Source organism: Melanostigma gelatinosum (assembly GCF_949748355.1).
Source record: "Melanostigma gelatinosum genome assembly, chromosome: 9".
NCBI lineage: Eukaryota > Metazoa > Chordata > Actinopteri > Perciformes > Zoarcidae > Melanostigma > Melanostigma gelatinosum.
In genome coordinates, this window is record NC_136642.1 from 12,260,645 (window position 1) to 12,285,538 (window position 24,894).

The window sequence follows — 24,894 nt, forward strand, 5'->3', positions numbered from 1 at the left end:
ACCGTTTCTGTAGACTTAACCCCACCCTGTGAGGTCATGGCTCTGATGTCATATGGCTTAATTTTAGAAAGCGTGGCACATCAAGCGAACAATGTGTGAAGTAATTCTATAGAGGTAAGGCCGCCAGCCAGCTGAGAAAACATCAAAGAACATGTGTGTGTGTGTGTGGGTTCAGTGTTTCCCCCGGCCTCTGGTCCCCTGTCCAGCACTATGTGGTCTCAGGTGGTACGAGTACTGCGTGGCTTGATTTACAGCGTCAGTCAGGTGCACACAGTCAATACCGCTCACTGTAAAATAAGCACAGAAAATGACTTTAGAGACTTTTGACTTTATTAAAGCTGTGTGTTTGTGGCTGTGCGTGGACTTACACTGGCTCTGTGTGCGTAAAGACATGTCCAGCAGCAGCTGAGACTGAGAGCCCCGGAGAGAACGCCCTCGTCTGGCCATAGAGTTGCCTTCAGGACAGTTGAGGAAAATGTTAGAATAGTATATTGTTGCAGCATGTGAACAGTTTATGCATTCAAGCAGCTGGTGCTGCATAACAAAAGCTCAGGACACTCCTGTAACTGGTTGGTCAAGTCAGACCAGAAGCGATGGGTGTTCAGGGTGTTGTCTTTATGATGCTGATCTGAAACCAGTGTAGTATCGAAGGCTCTATAGCTCAGTGGCAGAGCACTGGTCTTGTAAACCAGGGGTCATGAGTTCAAACCTCATTGGAGCCTTAATTATGTTTTTAAATAACTAGTAGTCACAAATAATCACTTAAATTATAATAAAACTTAAATACAGTGTTTTTATGGCACGGCATTTCACAGACTAAAGACGAACACAGGGAAGAGGTAGTTTATCTGTTATTGTCTAGTGTTGTAGGAGCTCAATGGAAACACCGACATGTTGTGTTTTTAAGGGGAGACACCACAGGCAAAATCACAATTTTTGGACTGATAAATTATGAAACTTTGGGCAATTTCGTACAGTCTTCTTTCAGCTCAGTCGAAAGAAAACATCCAAAATATACATTTATTTGTTTAATTTACTACTTTGGCTATTTGCATTGGTAGATTGTGCCTAAATTTGCCAAAGGTTAGCGTTAGATTAAGCCTCATCTGCATATTTAAACATAATATTTCAGAAAACTTGTAGTAAGAAAAGGTAATGTAATCAGCTGGGGAAGTTTCATGGTTGTATATATTGTTCAACAGTTTTTAGTCTCTCCCTCTGAGCCCGTAAGCACCCCAATTAACCAAACTTGTCAATGTTAAGATTTATGTTTCATGGTGATATTAATTGTTAAATTTTTCAATCTATTCACTTGTAGTGTCTCCTCTTAACATGCAATGTTTGCACTTCTGTGCAGAGGTATAGCATTTATTAAATCAAGCTTGCACACAGCAAATCTGTCACACATGTAGTTTTGTTATCTACATTTGAGTTAAAATAATTAACAGGCATCCAAGAAATGATGATTAACGGAGCAGTGTGACCCAGTCCAGAGCTCTGTCAAATGCCTGACTTCTCAGTAAAACAAATTAGAAAAAAAAAAATAAGTCTGAGAATGAGTCTCGTGAATATGTGTGTGTGTGTGTGTGTTTCGGGTTTTGTGTGTGCGTTCAGCTGATGGCTCTACGCAGTCGTCTGACATTCCACCTGACAGCTCTGAACTTTTCACAGTGCCAGGACTGTCAGAGAGCGAAAAGGGGAGGGAGCGAGAGAGAGAGGGAGGGGAGGTGAGAAAGGGGGAGGGGAAAACCACATCAGGGGGCTCCGTCTGTCTGTCTGTCTGTGAGCGGTGACGGCGTGCAGGCGTGTATGTTTTGGCGCAGCGAGGTTCCTGCCCATTCTCCCATCATCACCTGGTGATGTGTGATGAAGGTCAGGCCTGTCTGCAGAGCGAAACCCGACCAGAGGTTCCTCACAGGGACACCAGGCTGATACTGTCCCAGAGTGTAGATTGAAGCATCACACAGACAGCTACATGGCGCCCTGTGTTCTACACCGGTATGACAACCGTCCTGATCTCCAGCTTCTTCCAATGTGGGAAATTTGATGTAATCTAAGAGGTACGCTTTCGCACATGTGGGTTAGAGATCTGCTGTTGTTTCACTGTTTTCAGTTAAGAGAATGCTGCTCACAACCTAACCAATACAGGCTTTCACATCTCTCACATGCTTGAATGTTTCAGCCTAGAGAGCAGTACAGCAAGTGATTCACAGGCTGGCGATATTCATTATAAATCCCATGAAAAGACCTGAGGCCACAGTCATTAGTCCATCTCCAAATGCTTTCCAACGTCCTTATCCTGTGAACGCCCTCATTTAGAGTTACCTAGAGGACGGTAAAGGAAAATGTTTGGATGTCATTTAGATTTGCAGTTGCATCATGTGAACAGTGACTGCATTCAGCTGGTGCTGCATAACAAAGCTCAGGACACTCCTGTAACTGGTTGATCAAGTCAGGCCCAAAGCTATGGTTGTTCAGGGTGTTGTCCTTATGATGCTGATCTGACACTAGTATGTTAACATAGGCTCTATAGCTCAGTGGCAGAGCACTGGTCTTGTAAACCAGGGGTCATGAGTTCAAACCTCATTGGAGCCTATATTTTATGTTTTTTTAATCATTTGTGGTCACAAATTTGATCCTCAGTTATTTTATTCTGCTGCAGTACAATTGAAGAATCCTCTTGCATGTCTGAAGTGATCTCGTCATAAATCTTAATATGTTTTCTTGGTGACTTGGAGCGTGGTTCCTGTTTTGATCCCAGTTGTCTGCGGCACTCAGCTCAAAGACCATTCGCTGCCAGTAAGGAGATAAATCTTTCCAAATGGGTCTCAAAAACAGATTTGGTAAAAAAAAAAAAGGATTAATTCATTGTCATGAGTTTATTCAATAAAAGTTGTCCATCATTAAAAATTGAGAATATGACAAGACTTATTCTTAAACGCATATTCGCTCCTCCCATTCACTTCAATTGAAGCTCACGTGACGGATAAATTCAGGAATGTTTTTCCTATTTGGATGTCGGCTCCAGCCGGATCTGACGGAGTCACAGCTCTGAGTTCACGTTCGTTCAGTTTTGACCCGTGAACTTGTACAGCTCATGGAAACGGTGACGCACTGTTAGAATAATGACTTCTCCATTTCCAAACAGAGTGCCATCACTCTGATGAATTACACCACCAGATATACAAACTGCAGTACGGCTCTCAAGGACTGTTAAGGGTCTGTAATTGCTCTGCTGAACAGATATATATATATCATATATAGAGTATATGAATGGCCCATTTAATCTCTGTTATCACATTTTCGTGTGTACGAGGCAAAAAGCAATGACCTTACCATAGATGCTTTGTAGCACTGAGCTTTTACTCGCTTCCATTTTCTTCCTGGCGTGGTTTGAATCATTTGACTCCGCCTGCTCGGGGGCCTGTACCTCTCTCCGTGTGTGTGTGTGTGGAACCTGCACACACACATATCCATGCAAGGGTGTTCAATAAAAAAAAAAAAAAAAAGTCAGACTGTGTTCAAAGGTTTGAAAGCTGGCAAGTCCTAACATTAAAACTCACTAAGCATAAACTAAGTAAACAAAATGTATTCAAGGCAGTTAATAGGCAGCACATAGAGAATATAATTCTGAAGCTGAATGGAAACCGAGGACCTCCTGTGGCGGACTGGCAACCTCGAAGAGGAACACAGTGTGTAAGAGCAAGAGAACAGCAAAGAGCGGCTGCTGGTAGCGATTAAGAGCAGCACGGCTGAACTTTTAGCCTCTCGTTAAACCAGTATGAAAGCTCTAGATTGTAGCTCGTCCGTCCCCTGCCTCCTTGTCTCACCCATCTCCCACGATCTCCCCCTAACTGCTCAAGTTTTGATGTTGATGGCATCCAGACCAACAATGAAGGGGGGGGGGAAGAGATGAGAACGGGTTGGCATGTATGTGGGAGAGAGGGCACATGTGGGCACCACATGGCACCGCCTAGCACCCACAGCCAGAGAGGCTTCAGCTACTGAACACCCCTCCGGGTACAAACACAAGTCCCGTAAACTCACCTTCGCCAAGCTCGCTGGATGATGCGTGCGGCCTCGTTCCTCCTCCCGCGCTGCTCTTTGTTGTGTTCCCTGTGCGTGCGTGTCCAGATGGGTGCATGTGTGGCGGACTGAGTCTTTCTCAAGGGGCTTTTGTGGTCTAAAGATGAACTGCTTCTTAACGAGGGAATGTACGTGACGTCTTTGGCGGCGGCCTTTTCTGAAGTCCGCTCCTTATGGTTTCTGTGCTTTTGTGGGGCGGTGAGAGCATCGGTCTCGCCGGGGGCAGCCTGCACAGTCACGTGAGCGTCTCTCTTCTTCAGAGGGACGCATTCTCTGGTAGTAGTGTCAGGTTTGTCTGTCACCGCAACACATGTGGAGGGAATGCAGGAGTTTGAGGAAGGTCGTTCCCTGGCTTTGGGCATGGAGGGGGGTCCGGGTTTGAGGCCGGGTGGCTGGCTGCAGCTGACGGGAGAGAGAAGTTCCTTCAGCCTGGTGGTCTGGAGAGCACCGGGCACACTTCCACCGGTCACATGACAGTGGCTGATCGAAGCATCAGGAACGTCGTGTGTTTCAGCTGCTTTACTTCTTCTGGAGGACCTGCTCTTGTGGGCTGGTGGGAGAAAGTATATAAATATGTAATTCTATACAATCAACATGACACCTCGTGTAAATGAGCAATACACTCTGAATTAGGGATGAAAAACAAATAAAATGTCTCGGTCAAAAGTTTATTTTAGCCTCTAATACCAATACTACATCATAACTGTCAATCCACTCAAAGTACAAGTTCCATTATAGCAAATTTTAAGAATTTCTGCACATTTGTACCTTTGAGTCTCTCCTCTTTGCTCTTAGCGCGTTCAGCTTTGGATGTTTTCTTCGTTTCCACCACGGGGTCATTGATGGATAAGTCCTCTAATATGTTCACTAAGGAGAGCTTTTCCTGCTCTGTTCTCACCACAGGGACCCTCCGTTTCTCCGCAGTGGACACAGAGACTTGCTGCACAGCTTTTCTCTTCCGCTGTTCTTCCTCTCGTTTCCTACACACAAAGAGAAGCGGTTGGATATGTAAGCGTGGCTAAGAGTTTTGTCTGAAACGCACCACATGAGCAGCCAAAGTGCAGACAGGAAGCATGTGTGTCTATATATATGCTCTGATGAAGGTCCTTTAGACCGAAAGCTAAAAACAAAGTGTTCTCTGCATAGATTTAAGTGTGCAGATATCTACTCTACCAGCATGGACATTTGTTTCAAAAGGAATTTGTGGCCTATGGTGACACTGATTTATTTCATTATATATTCTGTGCGCACTCAAAATGGACACATGATCAAATGACATATTTTAGCTGCACTATTTCACCATCAAGTATGAACATTGGTCAGTTTGCACAAGCAAAATTGCAACTTTCTGATGCAACGGGATTTTAACTTGTGGAGCAATAAAAAGTTTGGTCACAGCTCGGTTAATAATCAGAAAAACAATCTGATAAAAACACAAGACATTTTGAGTACTTCATAAGAAAAACATCTCATAAAATACAACTCAATAAAACTGCCTGCTTGAAATAACGAGAAATGTTGCAGATCAGAAGCATCATGTCAGACGGATTAAATTGAGACCGGTGAGCAAATGACAAAAGAAGAACAAGCCAGAAGAGAAAGAGACAGCGGGAAGACATATGTGTGTGCAGGGATGACAGAGAGAACGATAGATATGGACCGAGTGTGACTGTTCCTATCTGAGCGAGAAGAAGAAGAAGAAGAAAGAGACAGATGGTGAGTGATGAACACTATGCATGCAAATGTCACACGCAAAAGGTGTTGTGTGACAAAGAGAGGGATGTTTATGAGAGTCGTACAACAATTACGAACATCATGAAGAAATAGAAACAACTAAGGCTTCAGTGCATGTGTGGCTCTGTGTGTCTACAAACACCGATATGGAAGTGTGTTCGTGTCTGTGCTCGTCTCTCACTTCGCTGCGTCCTTGCGCAGCTGCTCATGCCTCATGAGCAGCTGCTTTCTCTCCCTGAAGGTCTTGCGGACGGTGTAGCCCTTGTAGACGGCCTGGATGGAGGCAGCGGCGATGTCCTGGATCGCTGCTATGGACAGAGCTCCGTGCTCCAGCATGAACTGAGTCACCTCGCTGTGCCCCCCCAACAGAGCGTAGTCCAGAGGGGTGTACCTGAACAAAACGAACACCAGTGTCATTCATACAGTTCCCCACTTCTACTTCCCCCTCTCCTTCCTCTGGAGGGGCTGGGTCCTCACCTCTCTTCAGTGTGCTCCATGTGATTAGGAAAGGCATTGTAGCCCAGCAGCAGTTTCACAGCGTCCAGGTAGCCATTGTTACAAGACCAGTGGAGAGCAGTCCGCCCCTGTGCACCCATATAAAGAGCACCCATTTAAAATACAGTCATGTTCAAAAGCTCAACATAGCTCACATGACAAGGAGTCGATTTTTTTTTTACCTCCTTGTCCTGTATGTTTGAATCAGCATTGGTCTCCATGAGAACAGCCATGCACGTGATGTAGCCGCCATAAGCAGCGCACTGCAGAGGAGTCCGTCCCGCCTGGTCCTGCCCAGGAGAGCTCAGATCATTAACAGTCAGATGCAGAACAGTTTAAAGAGTCGCTCAGGATTCATGAGGTTGATCCGGATTTTATACTCGCTGCTCTTAAAGCAGTGCGGAGAAAGACATCTTTTCCAAATGTATTTTTGGATTCATACTAGACATGCCGCTTCAGCTGTCCAACTGTTTTTTTGTCGCATTTAATGGGGGACAAAGCTACAATCCTTGTTCAGTGGATCGAAAGCCCTCCACGGTGTAGCCAAAGCTAACATGATGCTCAAGCTGTCTATCATAGCGAATGTGAGTGTCCGACTAAACGGTCAGGTTTGCTCTAACAGACTGTTGTTGTATCATGTTAGTGTTTGCTAAACTGGAGTTCTTCTTATGCACTAAATGAGGGTTGTAAATTAGTTTGTTTTTGATGATGTTTTGAGTGTGTGCATTCATACCTGTACATTGGGACTAATCCCATTCTCCATCAGTATTTGACAGACCTCAGCATTGCCTCCCAGAGCAGCCCAATGCAGAGCGGTGTGACCGTCCACGTCCACCAGGTCCACGCGTGCAGAACCTTTAATTCATTGCAGTTACAGTTCAGTCGAGGTGACACTCATGTCTCTTAAATAGTAAGGTAAAGACGAATACTCAGGATAGAGTGGTACAGAAAAGCAGATAATTGGGACGCTTGCACATATGCACCAATTACACCAACCTTTGATGAGTGTGAGTATGACATCTCTGTGTCCCATCTCGCAAGCCCGGAACAGCGGCGTGTGTTTCATCACATCCAGAGAGTCGACCATCGCTCCCCTCTCCAACAGCAGCTTCACTGTGCTCACATGGCCTGACAGGGAGGCCGCATGGAGCGCTGTGTGAACACCCAGACATACGCAGAAGCATGAAGAAAACCATCCTGAGATAAGAGGTCCTGAATCTAACTGGACAGTAAACACTCTCGGGACAACTGCTCCTCCTTTATCTGCCTCTGCTTTGTTCACGCGTCACCCTTGACTGCAGCTCTACTCCACAGGGCTGTGGCTAAAGCCTGGTCAATGGTGGGTTAAACAGACGGAGACATTTAATGAGGAGCAATACACTTAGGCTGGTGGCTGTCCATGCCCCCCCCCCCTCTCCCTCCTCTCCAGTCCCCCAGATAGCACAGACCAGAGTCAAGTGTGTGGAAGTGATCTGGGCACCAGTCAGCTCCACTGACCTGTGCACCGTCTCATTAGGATGACTCAACCGTTGCATGTTATGCATGCATCAACAATGACCGCCTGGCTGAGCAGAGGGGCTATCGCCATGGAGATTATACGTCCAAACAGCCCCAGGGGTCAGAGCGTGGCAGTAGGTTGTGTGTGTGTGCGTGTCAGAGGACAGGGCTGGCAGTGGTGGGAGTCTATTGAGCGGGCTCACACTAATTTCGCTGACAGTGTCACTTCCCTCTCTCCTTCAATCTCGTAGTCTCTTTAGCAATTTAGGGGGAATCCCCTGTGACATCATCACCCTGAGCCTAAAACAAGCAGCAGGCCACACTCGAGAGGTGTGGGTGGGGGGACATGGGGGATGTGGGTCAAAGCAGTTTAGAGGAGCCTCGGTTGCTCCTCTTGTTTCTCAGGTGCTCACCGGTGCCTCCATACTTGTCGGCCATGTTGATGTCAATGTGAGGGGTGAGGGCCAGCATGGTGCGGATGACATCATCACTGCCCTTCCCAGCGGCCCACATGAAGGCCGTCCTCCCCTCCAGATCGGGTTCATCTTTCACAGACGGGTGGGACAGAAACACGCCCACTGTCTCCTGCAGACGCACACGGACAGACGATACTTCTTTTTTGGTGAAGTTCAGTTTATTCATTGGAAGGATACTGAACATACAGGATGAGACGGCTTTGCTTCATTATCGACAATGTTGTATTTTGGATAAACGTGTATGATGCTGACTCAGCAGGTTCCCAGCTTTGTGTGTAAGTTTATACAACTCACAGCGTTGTTGCTCTGGGCGCCGTAGTGCAGAGGTGTGGCTCCTTGGCTGTCTGAGGGAATAGTGCCTGATGTGTTTCTCTCCAACAGTAGGTGGACAATTCTGGCATGGCCTGAAAAACCCATGTTTACATTAGAGGGATGAGACAGATAAACAGTAAGGAGCTGGAACGACTGCTCAACTCTCCAACAAAGGCACCTTTTTCTTTTCTTATTCACCTTGTTTTTTCAGTTTACTTTTCAAACTGTTAACAGAAAAACAAATAACTCCTTATTGACTCAACATAAGTCAACTGTCAATATTTACACAATCTCTAACCAGAGCTAATGTTAAGCAGGTGTAATGTTTATCTTGTCTGTCTGGTGGCGGACCAGCAGATAGACAAACACTGCCATCAATAGAGACACGTTGCTATTGTGGCTAAAATCAAATAAAACATCATCTTATCATGCGGTTAAAAATTAGTCCGTTTTGACTTTGATTCAGTTGACCAGTGTAAACTTTTGGGGACAAATCCCACAAAGCCTGAAATCCTTCATGTCAGTGTGTAGCTGCAGTGGGTCACATACAGGATCACTCACCGAGCAGAGCTGCCCAGTGCAGCGGTGTTCTGAATAGGTTATCATAAGCGGTCACATTACAACCCTCGTAAGACGTCAGCACCTCCACCACTGCCTCGTTACCGTCTGCCACGGCAAAGTGCAGGGGCGTCCGGCCCTCATAGTCCTGCCAGTTCAACAGGGATTCAGTGGGAGCTGCTTCCTGCACACAGACACATACACACACACGTGCAAATAAATAAAATAAAATAAAGAAAATAAAAAGACATGCAGACTGACGGGTGAGGATGAAGGACGATGATGGCAGTTTCTCTAAAGTGTGTATGTGTGTGTGCACAATAGTGTGTACCAGTATACAGCGGACAGTTTGTGTAGCGCTGGGCTCCTGACTGTGCGCTGCCCAGTGCAGAGGGATCTTGCCCTCGCTGTCCGGGATGCCGATGTTGGAGTCGTGCTTGATCAGAAGGCGAACGTGTTCTGGTCGGTTATAAAACGCTGACCAGTGGAGAGCCGTTTGCTGCAAAGAGACCGAGTGAGAGATGATGAATGGAGTTCAAAACAAAGGGGGCTGTTGTAACATCAGGTTTGAAGTTTCCATTTACGTTAAAAAAAATGACTCCACTTTGACAGGAAATATGAGGGCTTCGTGCTACACAAAGCTCTTATTGAAGATCCAGCAGTGAGCTGAGATTGTGACTCCGATAGTGCAGCCATGACGGCTACTGAGCTATTCTGAGATTTGCTGAAACCACTGTCATCTGACACGATGATGCATATTGGATTATTACAAAACTAACTACTGATGTCAGAAACACATTAGCCCCAACAGACAAAGGAGACTGTTTGTGTGTTTGTGGTCTTATCAGCAGAACTCAGGACAAAGCCACACATTTTTAAATTGTTAACTGCTGTGTGAGTGTGCCTCTCAGTGTTTATGTGTGTATGAACTCAATTTCCTAGAGCTTCAAAGGAAATATCTTCAGTCAGTCAGTTATCTCCTTGCAGGTTATTGGTCAGACGCCCAGACTGGCCGGTTTCTGACTGAGGACAAACAGTGGACAAACATCTTGTTAGTGTGCATTTGTACTGTAGTACCTTGTTCTTGTCTTGTGTGTCAACCTCTCCAGGTCCAATGTGTTTGAGCAGCAGTGCGAGGGCTTTTTGGGATGGGTGTCGGGTGGCCAGATGGAGCGGGGTCATCTCCTCTAAATCTTTCTGCAGCCAGTTAGCACGCCTGGACAGCAGCAGCTTCAGAAAACGCACGTTCCCCTGCGACACACAGAAATCACCAATTCTCCTCAATATCATTTGTGAACGAGCAGCAATGACGCACACACTTCCACACACACACACGCACTCCCCAGGCTTTTAGCTGTGTCTGGTTCAATCCGCAGGTCATCCATCTTCCCTCCTCCTGCCTCTGTGATGAGCTGTTAAACAGTAAACAGTGGCTCCCTGCCTGTCCTCCCCTCCAAATCATCATCCTCAGTTTCGGTCTCTCACCACCGGGCCGGCGGATGATGTATTGTGCAACAGCTGTCAGCTGGACAACAGGATGCGAGTGTCCACACGGGCATGACCGTGAACGCGGGTGAGTGTGTTTAGTATATTTGCCGTCCTGTGACCACAACGCCACAGTCTGACAGATCTATCTTGTGTGTGAGCATGCATCTAGACCGCGAGTGTGTGTGTGTGTGTGTGTGTGTGTGTTCCTGTCCTCTATTCTCAGTCCAATTAGATCGGTAATCCCTGGCCTCTCTCCCTGTCTCAGCCGTTTATTGATCAGATGTCAAAGAGACAGGGCTTCCCATCACTAGCATCCCCTAGCACACACACGCAAACACGCACACACACACGCAAGCACGCACACACACGCAAGCACGCACGCACGCACACACACACACACACATACACACATACACACCAGCTATGGGACAGACCCAAATAACCTATCAACCCCTTTCTCTCTTCAATGATATGATGATCCTGTATCAGTGCATTCCCATAAAAGAAGCCACCAATAAATAAATGAGCTGTAAAGAGATATTATTAGTACCACATCCCGCTGTTCCCCAGCTACGTCCCTGAAGAGACAACAGACCACCCAGTCTCATTATTATCGTCTCTTCTGGCTGTTCCTCAGTCTAGACTTAAGCGTGAGTGACAATTACATTATTCTCCTCTTGTTGCACACGTTTTGCTGGGTAAAATGCAGTGAAACAGGACCGTCTCCATGCAGAATTATTCTCTGTTCATAAGACATTGTGTGAGTGAAACTCCTTGCTGCAGTGTTTGTGTGGCAGGATTTTACATCAGATGATATTCACCCCCATAAACCCTAAAGCCTTGACTACAGCCACTAGGGGGCACTGGCTTCCCACTGGAGCTTATGGTCTCAATTTCTCTCTTTGCCGTTAAACCTCCATGAGCTCACACTTGGTCTTCATATTCAATGCATCTCTATATATCCATATACTTATCAATTCTTGTTCATCAACTTTGTCAACTTTTTGCCATAAAAAGGGTTGACACGTGTGTTACAGTGCAACATTTGTGTGTGCTCCAGTGTATGTCTGTGTATGTCTGTGTGTGTGTGTGTGTGTATTTGTGGATGTCCAAACCTTCTGCGCGGCAAGGTGCAGAGCGGTGCGCTGGCTGTGGTCGGTCTTGTTGACAGAGGCGCCGGCCTTCAGCAGAATCTCTGCACAATCCAGTCGGTCAGCCAGCACGCAGTACATCAAAGGGGTCCGGCCAAACTGGTCCTCACGGTCCCGCAGCGACGGCTCTGCTACACACACACACACACACACACATAAAGCACAGTTTAAGCCAGCCAATTTTGTGACTTGTGATGGAATACATTATAAAACTATTTGTAAAAGGCGACTCCTTGTACTTAAACTCAGTCTTTTACTGCTTGAGTTTAATAGCAATTCCAATTCCACTTTTCTTAATTTATTCGGGGCAGCTGGAAGCCGTAAGGAAATACTGTAACACTGATAACCTGGAGGACTAGAGCAAGAGAATTTGCATTTGATGCTGTTCATATATTTTTTGCCGGACATTTCTATTCTATGCCCGAGTGAGACTCAGTTTTCTGCATATTTAAGGTTAAATATCAACATGGCTGAATGTCCAGATAATCGCAGAATGGTGGCCCATCCTTTCAGCTGATGGACCACGGTTCCAGCTTCCACTCTGACCTGACCACCTGCTCTGCTGTCATTTCTACTCCTACCTGCTGCTGCAGCCGTCCCTGCACTCTGACCTATCTACAGATGACGGAAGACGAGAAATGTTCCAAATATAAAATCAATAAAGAAAAAGAATTCCAACTAATTCATGTGAATTGAACCCTGTGTGTTTGAGGTGTCTTAAGGGCTCTGTGAGCTCTGCCCATGTGATGCAGTTGATGTGCCGATCAAACCTGTAATATGTTTAGAAACTGATTGCCTACCTGTGATGAGTTTGAGGAGAGCGCTCCTATCTCCATTGACAGCTGCAGCGTGAACCTGCGAGCCCAGAGACGCAGGTCCGGGGCTAGACGTCGCTGAGGCCTGCAACACGAACATATAGAAGGTCACAACTCAACCTGCAGCGACATACAATCAGCTGTTTAGTAGAGTGATAATACGTGGCGTCGAGACTGCTTCCTTAGCAGTTATTTAGCTCCAAGCACACCTCACAACTGGACATAAGTACACTTAACCAATCATGCATACCGGTAATAACACAATAAGCCTGAAATGGGTAACACCAATTTCAAAATCACTCCCAGTCCCCACACACAAAAAAATGTAAAGAAAATGTATTAAAAAATCTCACATAAACAAACACCATTTAAAATTGTGCCTGATAGTTCAAACTTAATTCAGTGGACGACAGCGCTAGAGGAGCAAACTTAAATGTAGTATCCTCAGACATCACAGTCAACCACACAATAAAACAGATATTTTCTGATTTTTTTCTTACAGTAGGGGGTTTGTGCGTGCACACGCTTGTATGTGTGCGCTTGTTAGTGTATATAGACGTGTGCGTCTGCTCCTGCTGAGGGGGCTAAATCTCTTCCTGGCCCCACTTAACCAGAGCCCAGTGAAAGCTGGGTAATCTGCAGACAGGAAGCAGCTGGGGAGGGGGAGACCCTGTGTGAGCATGTAAGAGGGGGGTCTCTCTTCATGTCTTATTCATGTCTCATTAATACTGCAGCATGCCTTGCTGTGTGTGAGTGTGTGTGTGTGTGTGTGTGCATGCTTGGATGTATGTGTGTGTGGTTTTAGAGATGTGGGACAAGCCCTGCGAGGCACAACACAGAAATCAATTATTGCCCCTAAACACATAAACGCTGGAGGCACAAACTCATGCCACAATCGGAGATTTCTCCGAGACATTTTCATTATCGGTCACACAAATAGATGTGATCCTCTACTATCAGTTTCATTCAGTGCAACTAACAGGAAATATTGATAGAGGCAGGCTGATTACCTCTGCCACAGTCTTGACAACTTTTTAACTCTTGGTAAAAAAACCCTGAATGATCTGAAGGGAGGAAGGAATACGCCGGTGTCATGCATCCTTCCTTCTCATCCCCCTCTCCCTTCCCTCGCCGTCACCTCATAAAGTGTGCTCCTGTAGATACTGCGTGCAGCATGGCAATTACCCATCATGCTCGCTGCTTTCTCACGCTCTGTCAAGTAGTGGCGGAGACTTAATGCAGGTTAGTTCATTTACTACATTTACTGCAAATAAGGTCTATGTGCACGTAAAACGAGGGTGGTAGGTGCGGCATATAAAGGTGTGTGTGAGCGTCGGTGTGTGTGGACGTTTGGCACATGTGCCACGTCATGGGAAGTTATTTTCCGTGAGAGAGAGTTTCTATTTCATCCTTACTGACCGCCAGAGGCAGTGCTTAACACTGGATGTATCCCGTCTCGCGCATGCGCAGGTCGAATATTTATATCAACAAAGTCACGTGTGACCTCGGATGACCACCGTCATCTATAAGTTCCGGTGTCATCCTGAGCTCAGTCCTTTTTTTCTTCTCGCGTCGCAGGTTAGCTACCATGGTAGCTTAAACAAGGATGTGTCTACGATCAAGACATATTAGAGCTCGTCGCTGTAGCCTTGTGACTACCGGTCGGAGTTGCGGTTCTCTCGCCCTCCAAAGGCTGCGACGAGCTGTCCCTCTTCGGAGGGAACGGTGTGTTCGCCGTTCGGACATCGAGCCCCGGACTGGTGGCCGCCCCTATCATCGGTCGTCACCAGTCTGATAAGGGTCAGCTAAGTCGTGATGACAGCAATCGGTAAGATCGATTAACATTGTTTTCTATAACAGTTGTTTGTTCCACGGTTGGCAGAGCGCTTCCGCTCTAGTAATCGAGTGGCGCGCTAACGAGAGCGTAGAATTACGCTGTCGGCCCGCCCTTCACAGTGTTACGGCTATCACAGTTAGCAGAGTGTTCCTGCTCAGGCAAACTTTGTGAGACACTAGTCCGCATTGGCGTTGTGTACATGGAGATTTAATCTTTACATCTGACGTAATTCGCAGTTAGCAGTGTCTTCACTCAGGCTAACTTGGATGCTAGCTGGCTAGCTAAACAAAGCTGATACTGGGGCTGTAGCCATCAACTTTGTATCCTTACAGCTGTCACAGTTAACAGAGCGTCCTCGCTCAGGTTAACTCAGTGGGAAACTAGCTAAAACAAAAGCTGATACTGGGACTGCGTCCATCAACTTTGTATCCTTACGGCTGTCACAGTTAACAGAGCGTCCTCGCTCAGGTTAACTCAGTGGGAAACTAGCTAAACAGAGCTGATACTGGGACGGCGTCCATCAACTTTGTATCCTTACGGCTGTCACAGTTAACAGAGCGTCCTCGCTCAGGTTAACTCAGTGGAAAACTAGCTAAACAAAGCTGATACTGGGGCTGTAGCCATCAACTTTGTATCCTTACAGCTGTCACAGTTAACAGAGCGTCCTCGCTCAGGTTAACTCAGTGGGAAACTAGCTAAACAAAAGCTGAGACTGGGACTGCGTCCAGCAACTTTGTATCCTTACGGCTGTCACAGTTAACAGAGCGTCCTCGCTCAGGTTAACTCAGTGGGAAACTAGATAAACAAAGCTGGTACTGGGGCTGTGGCCATCAACTTTGTAGCATTACAACGATCACAGTTAGCGGAATGTGCTCGCTCAGGCTAACTCGGTGAATGCTAGTTATACTAAATCAACATTGAGGTTGTGCCCATTGATGGTTTTGACGCATTACGGCTGTCGAGTTCGCTCCGGCTAACTAGACTAAGCTAATACTCTGTGTGTCCATTGATTGTTGTAAACATTATGGACATATCGGTAGCGGATATCAGTTAGCAGAGTGCCCTCGCTCAGGCTAACTGGTAGCACACCAAGAGTTACAGCACCTGTCCAAGTGGAGAGTGTCCTCGCACTGTAAGGACTGTGGGTTTTTTTGTCCGTTTTTCACAGTAGCAGAGTGCTCTCGCTCAAGCTAACTGGTGGGACACCAATATCGGCAGCAACTAGTTTAGTGAAGAGTGTCCTCGCCCCTCTCACTATAAGGACTTTGCCTGACCTGTTTCCACAGTGGCAGAGTGCTCTCGCTCAAGCTAACTGGTGGGACACCAATATCGGCAGCAACTATCTTAGTGAAGAGTGTCCTCGCTCCCCTCTCACTGTACGGACTGTGGTCTGTTTTGTCCGTTTTTACGGTAACAGAGTGCTCTCGCTCAAGCTAACTGGGGGGACACTAATATCTGCAGCAACTATCTTAGTGACGAGAGTGGGCTTAGAGAGTGTCCTCGCCCCTCTCACTATAAGGACTTTGCCTGACCTGTTTCCGCAGTTGCAGAGTGCTCTCGCTCAGGCTAACTGGTGGGTCACCAATATCCGCAGCGGCTGGCTAAGGGAAGAGTGTCCGAAGGATCACTCGCCACTGACTGCCCCCTGCCTGTTCTCTCAACCTTCAGCAGAGCGCTCTCGCTCGGACTGATTGGGAATTCCGCATAAACTAGTGGGACAAGGGTTCCACCAGAATCGCGGCCATGTTCAACTCTCCCGGCTGTAGGACCTGTATAGCTCCTCTTCAGCCGGAGGACGGCCCTGACCTCTTGCCCTAGCAGGGAGAACCCAGGCAGGACCTGCGGCATCACGCCTTGAGCAGTAAGGTCTGCTAGGCTGGCCGAAGTGGAACACCTGATGCGGGAGGTCTACCTCCCCCTGTCAGGGCAGCTGAATCCAGACCAACCTACCCTGGTCATTGGTATGGCGCTTGCACGCCGGGCATACACAGCAGCTGGAGCATCCACCTGTGAGTGCCTTCTTCAGGCACCTTCCCGCCCTCACCACCTTTTCTGTTCCTCCCTCCGAGGAATATCTGAGGGAGTTGCGTGCATGGTGGAGACACCAGGGCTCTCTCCCGCCTTACATCAGACCATGCAGGAGGTGGCAAATCTGGCCTTGCACGTATGCCAGCCAGTTCGACGACTATGGCGTCCATCAGTTTCCCCTGAGGAGACTCTGAGGCCCGATGCCAGGTGCCCTCGACCCAATGTCGGGTCAAAGATGACCTGCTATCCAGGGCTTAGGACACAGCAGCGCTGTGCACCGTATCGACAACTCCCTCTCCCACCTCATGCTTTCCCTCGCAGATTCTCTGCGGCGGGCTACTTCGACGCTTCTGCTCAGTGATGCTTCATTGCAGGCGTTTGCGCTCATATCGAGGGAACGTGGATGGATGATGTCCACCCTGGTTCAGACTCGCCGCCAGGTTTGGCTGGCGCAGTCACCCCTATCTGAGACATGTAGGAGGACCCTCCATACTGTCCCAGTGGAGCCTGGTGAGCTGTTCGAGTCAGCTGCTGTACAGGCGCTTCAGCGGACTGTTAGAGCTAGCCAGACCTGGCAGCAGTTCTCTGGTCTTTGCAGGGACATGCCTGCACCCCCAGACCTAGGGGTCCCATTTTTGGCCCACAAGGCCGTTTCTCAGCCTCCAGCTTACCCTAGTAGCGCAACAGGCCTCGGCGTCCTGCTGAGAGGCCGGACCGCTACCTATACAACCCTACTTACGTCCCCGTCCCCCCCGGCAGGGGTGCCAGGAGATGTCTCCAGGCCGGCTGTCAGGGTTCTTTCTCCCATCAGCGGATGTCCAAGGGAGAGTGGTGCACGTCTATCGACGCCTGTTCCCATGGTGCGTCACCACAACTTTCAGTCCTGGGTGCTTCCATTCGGACTCTCCCATCTCCCCATGGGTGTCCACAGTGTGTTACTGCTGTCCTTTCCCCCTGCAATCGCAGGGCGTGAACATACTGCCGTACTTAGACGACTGGCTGACCTAGGCGCCGTCCCGGCTTCAGGCGCCACAGGACACTGCTCGCCTTCTCTCACGTGGCCCGGTAGGCCTCAAGGTGAACATGGAGAGGAGCTACCTGAGCCCTTCTCAGAGCATAACCTTCATTAGGGTGGCCCTATGAGGGCCTGTCTGTCGCCCCAGTGCGGATGGCTGAACAGCCTTCACTTGGATGCCAAGTGGCACAGATACAGGGCAATAATATTATCGAAACAGTGTCTATTCATCTATTCACTATCCCCATGGAGGGAGTGCATATCTGGCGAACAGTGTCCCAGGAACCGAGCCCCAGGGGCTCGGTTCCATTCCACCAGGAGATTGTCACAACAGTTACCTGCCTCTCAAGGCGGGTGCAGGGTGACAGAACGGGACAGCCTGGGGGCAGTTGTCTGCTGAAAGACCGCAGGTCCAGGTTCTAGAGCTAGCGCTCGAGCACTTCCTTCCATGTTGAAGGGAAAGCATGTGCTTGTCCGGTGGACAGCACCTCTGCTGTGATTTCCCATGAACTATCGATGGGGCACCAGATCTGCAGAAGTTGCTACGGGGATCACCGTGGCCTTCTGACTTGGGAGGCCCCTCGCCTGACCAGCCTGTGGGCAATGTACCCACCAGGAGAATGGAACAAGGTTGTGGTTTTCCTGTTCCGTTACAAGCCTCCACCGGGAGAGTGGCGGCTGCAGCCAGACGTGTCGACCCACTGCCCCCACTGGGTCTCCCTGACGGAGGACCAGCCCTCTGGGTCAAGATGCCCTGGCTCACACGTGGCCAGAGGATCTTCTTTATGCCTTTCCACCATTCCCTCTGCTTTTGCTGTAAGCTTGTCAGAGTTCTTCCCCGACAGGAGGGATCTCCTGTCGCAACTAGAGGGTCGGATTTGGCATTCCAATCCCTGCCGCCTTCAATTAGGGGTCACGGGAGGGCCCGACCGGATGCTGAGTGGCTGCATAGAACCAGTCTGACGGACTATTCTGAATGCCAGTGCGCGGTCTACCTGCCTGCAGTACAAGAAACAGGTGGAAGCTGTTCTCCGACTAGTGTGCGGCTCAGAACAAGGTCCCAGTACAGCGCCCCGTGCCTGCTGTACTGAGTTTCTACAGTCTCTCCTGGATAAGGGCCGGTCTCCCCTGCATGGGACCTACCCTTGGTACTGGACAGCTTATGCTTGTCCTTTTGAACCCCTGGCACAGGCGGAGCCTAGATGGCTATCAGCAAGACGGTTTTCTCCTTGCTGTCAATTCAGCTCAATGTGGGGGCGAGCTGCATGCCCTATCAGTGGAAGAATCATGTCTGAGGTGGAACTCAGATGGCTTGGGTGTCACTTTCTGGCCTAAGGCAGTGTTTCTCCCAAGGGGGTGGATACGGTCACATATAAACCGGCCTATCCAGCTGGCAAAGTTGACCCCCCCCCCTCCCCCATCGGGAGAGGAGAGGTCAAGGCTGCTGTGCCCAGTGTGGGCCCTCAGAGCTTATATGGCAGCCACCGCCTGCATAGTCAGTTATGGTGAGCCTAAGAAGGGCTGTGCTCCTTTTTAAGGGAAAAGGGAAAAACGGCACCTGTCCCACTGGATAGTGGAGGCCATTGCCGATACATACAAGGCGAGCGGCTGCGCTCGGCCATCCGGGGTGAAGGGTCACTACCAAGAGTGTCTCCACACCGAGGGCAAGCCTGAGTGGTGTGCCTGTGGGGGATACATGTGCGGCGGCCTCATGGGCATCGCCGAGCACATTCACCAAACACTACAGAGTTAACGTTGCCGGCCCTCACCCACTGGGGAGGGTTCTTGGCCAATTTTCTCTGCCGGAGCTATAAGGGGTAGTTACTGTGCTTCCTCGTGACTCTTTTGGTATAAGTCATCCAGTGTTAAGCACTGCCTCTGGCGGTCAGTAAGGATGAAATAGAACGAAAGTTACGGACGTAACTACGGTTCTATGAATCCTGGATGACCGCCAGAGTTCTTGGTCACTCGGAATCCCGTGAACTCGCGAGAAGATTCCATAGGACTGAGCTCAGGATGACACCGGAACTTATAGATGACGGTGGTCATCCGAGGTCACACGTGACTTTGTTGATATAAATATTCGACCTGCGCATGCGCGAGACGGGATACATCCAGTGTTAAGCACTGCCTCTGGCGGTCATCCAGGATTCATAGAACCGTAGTTACGTCCGTAACTTTCGATTTACAGGGGCTTTACTAAAATCAACCACAAACATCTCTAATTTACAATGATTACTCAGTCAGTAATGCATGCGCGCACACACACACACACACACACACACACACACACACACACACACACACACACACACACACACACAGTCTGCTAATACTAATATCTAACACATGCAGAGATACATGGCCACAGTTCAGAAAGAGTAATATGATTCAGATTTTAACATCATCTTACACAGATGACCGATATTCAGTCTACATTTTTTTTACTCTTGACGGAGCACTCCAAACTTTTTCCTTGCTCTTGTTGACTTATTTTGATCATTTTCTGCATTTCTGGAGTCAATAGGAAAGCCCCATGTGGCACAATAAAAATATGAATTGATTTATGAATAATCTTAGATGCAGAAACCCTGACATGAGGGACACAGGTCAATATTTGAATCTATGTGAGGGACATTCATATAGCCAAGAGCGGGCAATTAGAGTTTCATGAGGACCTGAGTGTTCTGGAAACACCTACAGTGCATCCGAATTTGGCTAAAAAGGCTTTTGCGATGGACTGTCTGAAATCAAACAAAGGAGGGTGTAAAAACAACACCAGGTCCTGTTGAGAGGTTTGGAGTGGTCTCATTTAGCCATTCATACATGTTCCTCAGGGAGCACTCCACTTGTTAATATGAAGACAATAACTCAGAGTAAACTATTGATCACGGGCTGAGGTCCAGGCCAAGTGATTGTGCATCTGTATAAGTATTGATTCATGCTGATGCTGACATTATTTAGTCTTTATTCATATTCTGCCTCATATAACTGCAGTGAGTTCAACAAAGAATGCAGAAACTCCCACGGAACCTTTTAGCAACACTACAGGAGTGCTGTACTACACACTGCTGCCTCCTTACACTCACACACACAATTGATGCTATTGAGACAGACAGGCACAGGAACCGGAGAGTCAAAGTGTGTGTATGTTTGTGTTCAGTGTGTTTGTCTGTTTGTTTCTCTGGCTGTCTTTCACTATGAAGGTGTCTGCCTTTGATAGAGGACATAGCTATGGCATGCTAGGAAAGCAGTGGGGAACAGAGCCTGAGCCTGTGGCCTTTATTTCATTTCTAGACACACACACACACACACATACACACACACACACACACACACACACACACACACTTTTATAGCCATGTATCTTTACTTCTACAGTTATAACTGAGTGTGTTTAGGCTTTTACATGAGGCTATTAAGGGTGCCTATACCACCAACATGTCTGTAATATGTGTGTGTGTGTGTGTGTGTGTGTGTGTGTGTATCCATGTCTTAGATAGGAGATAACGGCTGCAGGGATGGGTCCCTGGGTTTTGACTGACAGGTAAAGAGGTGGGAGGAAGGATAATATCAGCCCACAGGGATGCCCAATCTGTAAAGCCCTATTTCTAGGGGACTTCCTGGATCCCCAAGGACCAATGAGCTGGATCCCTCAACTGGGGGCCGGGCCCTGGGGCACAGCAGAGCCAATCAGCAGGGGGCGAGAAGGCTGAGTGACACATAGAGCTGCTAATTTACATCATTACCACAATGCATCCTGACAAATGAGCCCCCAGGGTGTGAGCCAATCACCTGGGAGAGTAATGCAATTAGGCGGGACCACAGCTGTCAATCTCACAACCACGGGGGTCAGGTAGTGACGCCTGTGGCTAAAACACCCCTGCCTGTCGTTGTCACACACACACACACACACCCACATCTATACATGCACACATATAGAGAGGGAACACACAAACTACTAGGATGTGTGAGTGTGTGGAGTACGGGACACAGTAGCTGGTCCTCTATCTTTCTCCTGCAGGTGGAGGGTAGGAGGGAGTCAGAGAGGAAGGTGATGTGTGCGACTGCTCGAGGGACACAGAGGTTGACTTGTGTCCTCTGAGGACCTTCCTCTGAGCGCAAGTGTGTGCACATCCACATACAGCTGGGTGTGTGTTTACGTTTGCCCATGTGTTTTGGGCCACTGGGGCACCGTGTTGTTTATGCTCGGAGTCAGTGCTCTGTGTGAGAACTATGACAACAAAAGGGGGAAGAGGGCGGAACCATAAGGGAGCTAAAACTGATGCAGAATAGCGCTGCATTCGACTGGCATGCAAATGAGCGCTGCTGGTAATGAGGCTTATCTTAGTCTCATTAGGTGCAGTGATATCATACCGGAGCACTCCAGTGAGTCGATAGGGTTCTGCCCAGCATGACGTTAATGTTTGTGGTGTGTGTGTGTGTGTGTGTGTGTGTGTGTGTGTGTATGGGCTGGTCGATGCTGTGACTGGCAGGCGGTGCTGGAGTTTAATCAGAGACACCAATAACGCCCAGGCTCTGTCTCAAAACACCTTTGCTTACCCCTTCAATGGCTTCAATACCAAACGGGAGGAGGAGAGCAAGATTTATAAAAGAAACACCCGGGAAAAAAAGCACACAACTTCTGCTATAGTGAGCTGATACAGTCTCTGTCACCTTGTGTGTGTGGTCCAGGCACGGCTTGAGACACTCTCAGAGTTAGGGGAGCTGTGTGTTTTGCGTCATGCCATCATATGAGCCGCCCTCAGGAGGGATGGGGGCGAGAGACGGCAAGGCGGACAGAAAAAGACAGAGGAAGAAAATGAGTGAGATGAGGAGGGGAGGGAACGAGAAGGGGGAAGGGGGAAGGGAGACAGAGACCACCTTGGGGACTATTTCCACTTCTCCCCTCCATATCCCTTTTCCAACACCTCCGAGTCTAATTGGACTAAAACTGTGATCTAATTAAATGTCCAATTGAAGCGCAGAGAGCAATTTGCCCACCGGCGAATCAGAGTACGGGGACATAATCAGCTGGAAAAACAAACAGAAAAATCAATGAAAGCAATGCGAAATGGAAAAAGATGGAGAAAACAGAAAAGGCAAGAGATGGCGAAATAGGGAGAGGATGGACAGATGCAATCAAAGTGCAGGGAGCGCGGTTTGGGTGTGTGCAGCGTTGAGTGTGATCGGACTGTCTTTAGACAAGGCCACCTCACAAAATGTAGGGTTAGAAACAAAAATAACTACTCATATGGAGCTTTACTTGCTTTGCAGCTGAGTGCAAGACAAAACACAGACTGGTAAAGTCAACGTTTCAAATGTCCTTGTCAGGTGTAACAACAGGCCTGATTTTACAGCAGCACTATAAGAAGAGATTTTTACGCTTTGCCTAAATTTGTCAATCTACAAAGAAAAAATATTTTTTATTCATAAATGAATTATTAGACAATGGCCAGTTGTTGGTTAAGGATTCTCAAATGTAAAGATTTGCTTTTTTTTTCTTTGTTTCATATTTCTGTGAATTGAAAACCTTTGTGTTTTTTTGACTGTTAGACGGTGCAATCAATCTGAAGACCTCCTATTCGGCTCTGGTAAGTTGTAAAAGGCATCTGTCATTATTTTTTATAGTTGGCATTTCCTAAACAATCCCTTGGTGCATAGTCCAGTATATTATCAGGACATCACTTGATGTAACATGCTGTAAAGAAATATAGTGTTGCCTTTCCAGAAACATTAATAATTGTGAAATACTTCTATTTCTGTCAACCTGGTTTGAACCTAATGTCTGAACAGTTAGAAACTTCTAGGAAAGAGCACATCCCATAAATCATCTTCAGACTCTGTAACTTTTAGATGGAATAATAAATAATTTCAACTTTGACTGTATTACTAACGTCACACCAATTTTTCTTTTCTGCTAATAAAAAAAATCAGCAGACTTAAAGCCTAGTATAACATATAGTGAGGGGCTGGGCAATATAGACATTGATTCAGTCTGAATTCACTTTACCAAACAGTTTAACACAACAAACACAGTATAAACAACTCAACAAGTGTTTTTGTCATACCCCAGCAGATATTGGGATATATGTAACAATACTGAAAGATGATTTTTTTTGGGGGGGGGGGGGGACATTAAGAGGCTTATTTTCTTGCCAGCATAACAATTTAAGAAAGACATTCTGCTCTCTTCTGCTTTCTCTCCACCCCTGATATTCAGACAGGAAGAGAGAGAAATCTTCCTCTGACTCCATCTGCGACTTGCTCACACACTGTGAACCCCCTATGGACAGCTTACGCCCATCAAATATTAATGCTGGGATTCAATTCAACATTCCACCTTAATCTCCTTAACAATTAGGCTGTTCCAGCACACATAATTAGGTTTGTTCCACATAGTCTCAATGGTTTTACTCTAGAGAGAGATTTACAAACCGGCAGTACAGGAGAGAGAGACTAATGTAACAAACATGTGCACCCAATAATTACAGAATGTAAAACTCTTGTGGGATGTATAAACCTGAATTAAATATGGATCGCTGCTCTATGTGTGTTGTATTCTCACCATAGCTGCGTTGAGGGGGACACTTCAGCAGATGTTTCTCAGCTCAGAGCATCCTTTGTGTGAGTGGATGCACGTCCAGGTCCCCTACCTGCCCTGATCCTGGCTCCTGCAGGGGAAGAGAAGAGGATCACTCACACACTGAGACCAGCCCACCTGTTCCCACAAATAGGAGCCAGCGTATCACCTCTACTGTACTGATTACAGGCAGAGAGATGATGCCTGAGAGCGACATATTATTGGTGTGTTAACCAGTCTTCTCATCTGAGGTGCGATAATATTTAGTTTCAGTCACGTGTTGTGGAGTCTGTGTTTGATAAAGCAGCAGCTACAAGCGTAAGGTTTCTGGATTGAGGGGAAACTATTTGCAGATATTTTGCAGAGATGAGCATCGAAGTATCTAAAGTTTATTTTTAACTAAGTGTTGTGCCACAAAATAAGTTTTTGGTCAATAACTTCAAACACATTGCTAGATGGTGGAAAATAGGTCGAACAGAGTATTACAAAAAGTGAAGCATAGTGATGCAACTCCCCCCTGCTCAAGAGAAATCCGTTATTCATAAGCGAGCTCAATAAACAGAGAACAGATGTGTGACAGTGGATGAACTGAGGATAACGTTCATGCTATTGCATTCTAATAACGTGTCATATTTACCGTTTGATTTCCTTTCCTCTCAGATTAAAATCTTAGGAAAGCTTTCTTCCAAGTACTCCCGTTGAATAGCCAACGTCTGAGGTGACAAAACACTGCAACTCCCGTTAAGTGTTGTAAAGTATTACACCACCATGGTTGGAGTTCGGCCCTTCACCCAGGACCGCTGTTTGGCGATTTCAAAA

At 47.4% G+C, this 24,894-nt stretch overlaps 1 protein-coding gene across 1 annotated transcript; it reads right to left on the reverse strand.

Annotated features, from left to right (window-relative positions):
- Positions 1-154: 154 nt before the first annotated feature.
- On the reverse strand, positions 155-24,821 carry invs (inversin). Its single transcript, XM_079275675.1, has 19 exons — positions 24,713-24,821; positions 24,061-24,166; positions 12,598-12,697; positions 11,762-11,928; positions 10,236-10,409; positions 9,490-9,657; positions 9,162-9,342; positions 8,583-8,692; positions 8,226-8,397; positions 7,312-7,467; positions 7,049-7,170; positions 6,498-6,605; positions 6,298-6,404; positions 6,002-6,211; positions 4,855-5,066; positions 4,048-4,636; positions 3,337-3,457; positions 369-455; positions 155-287 (listed from the first exon to the last, which is right to left on the reverse strand). The coding sequence occupies exons 2-19, from the start codon at positions 24,061-24,063 to the stop codon at positions 285-287; spliced, it is 2,790 nt and encodes a 929-aa protein (XP_079131801.1). The 5' UTR covers positions 24,064-24,166; positions 24,713-24,821; the 3' UTR covers positions 155-284.
- Between the last annotated feature and the right edge of the window lie 73 nt (positions 24,822-24,894).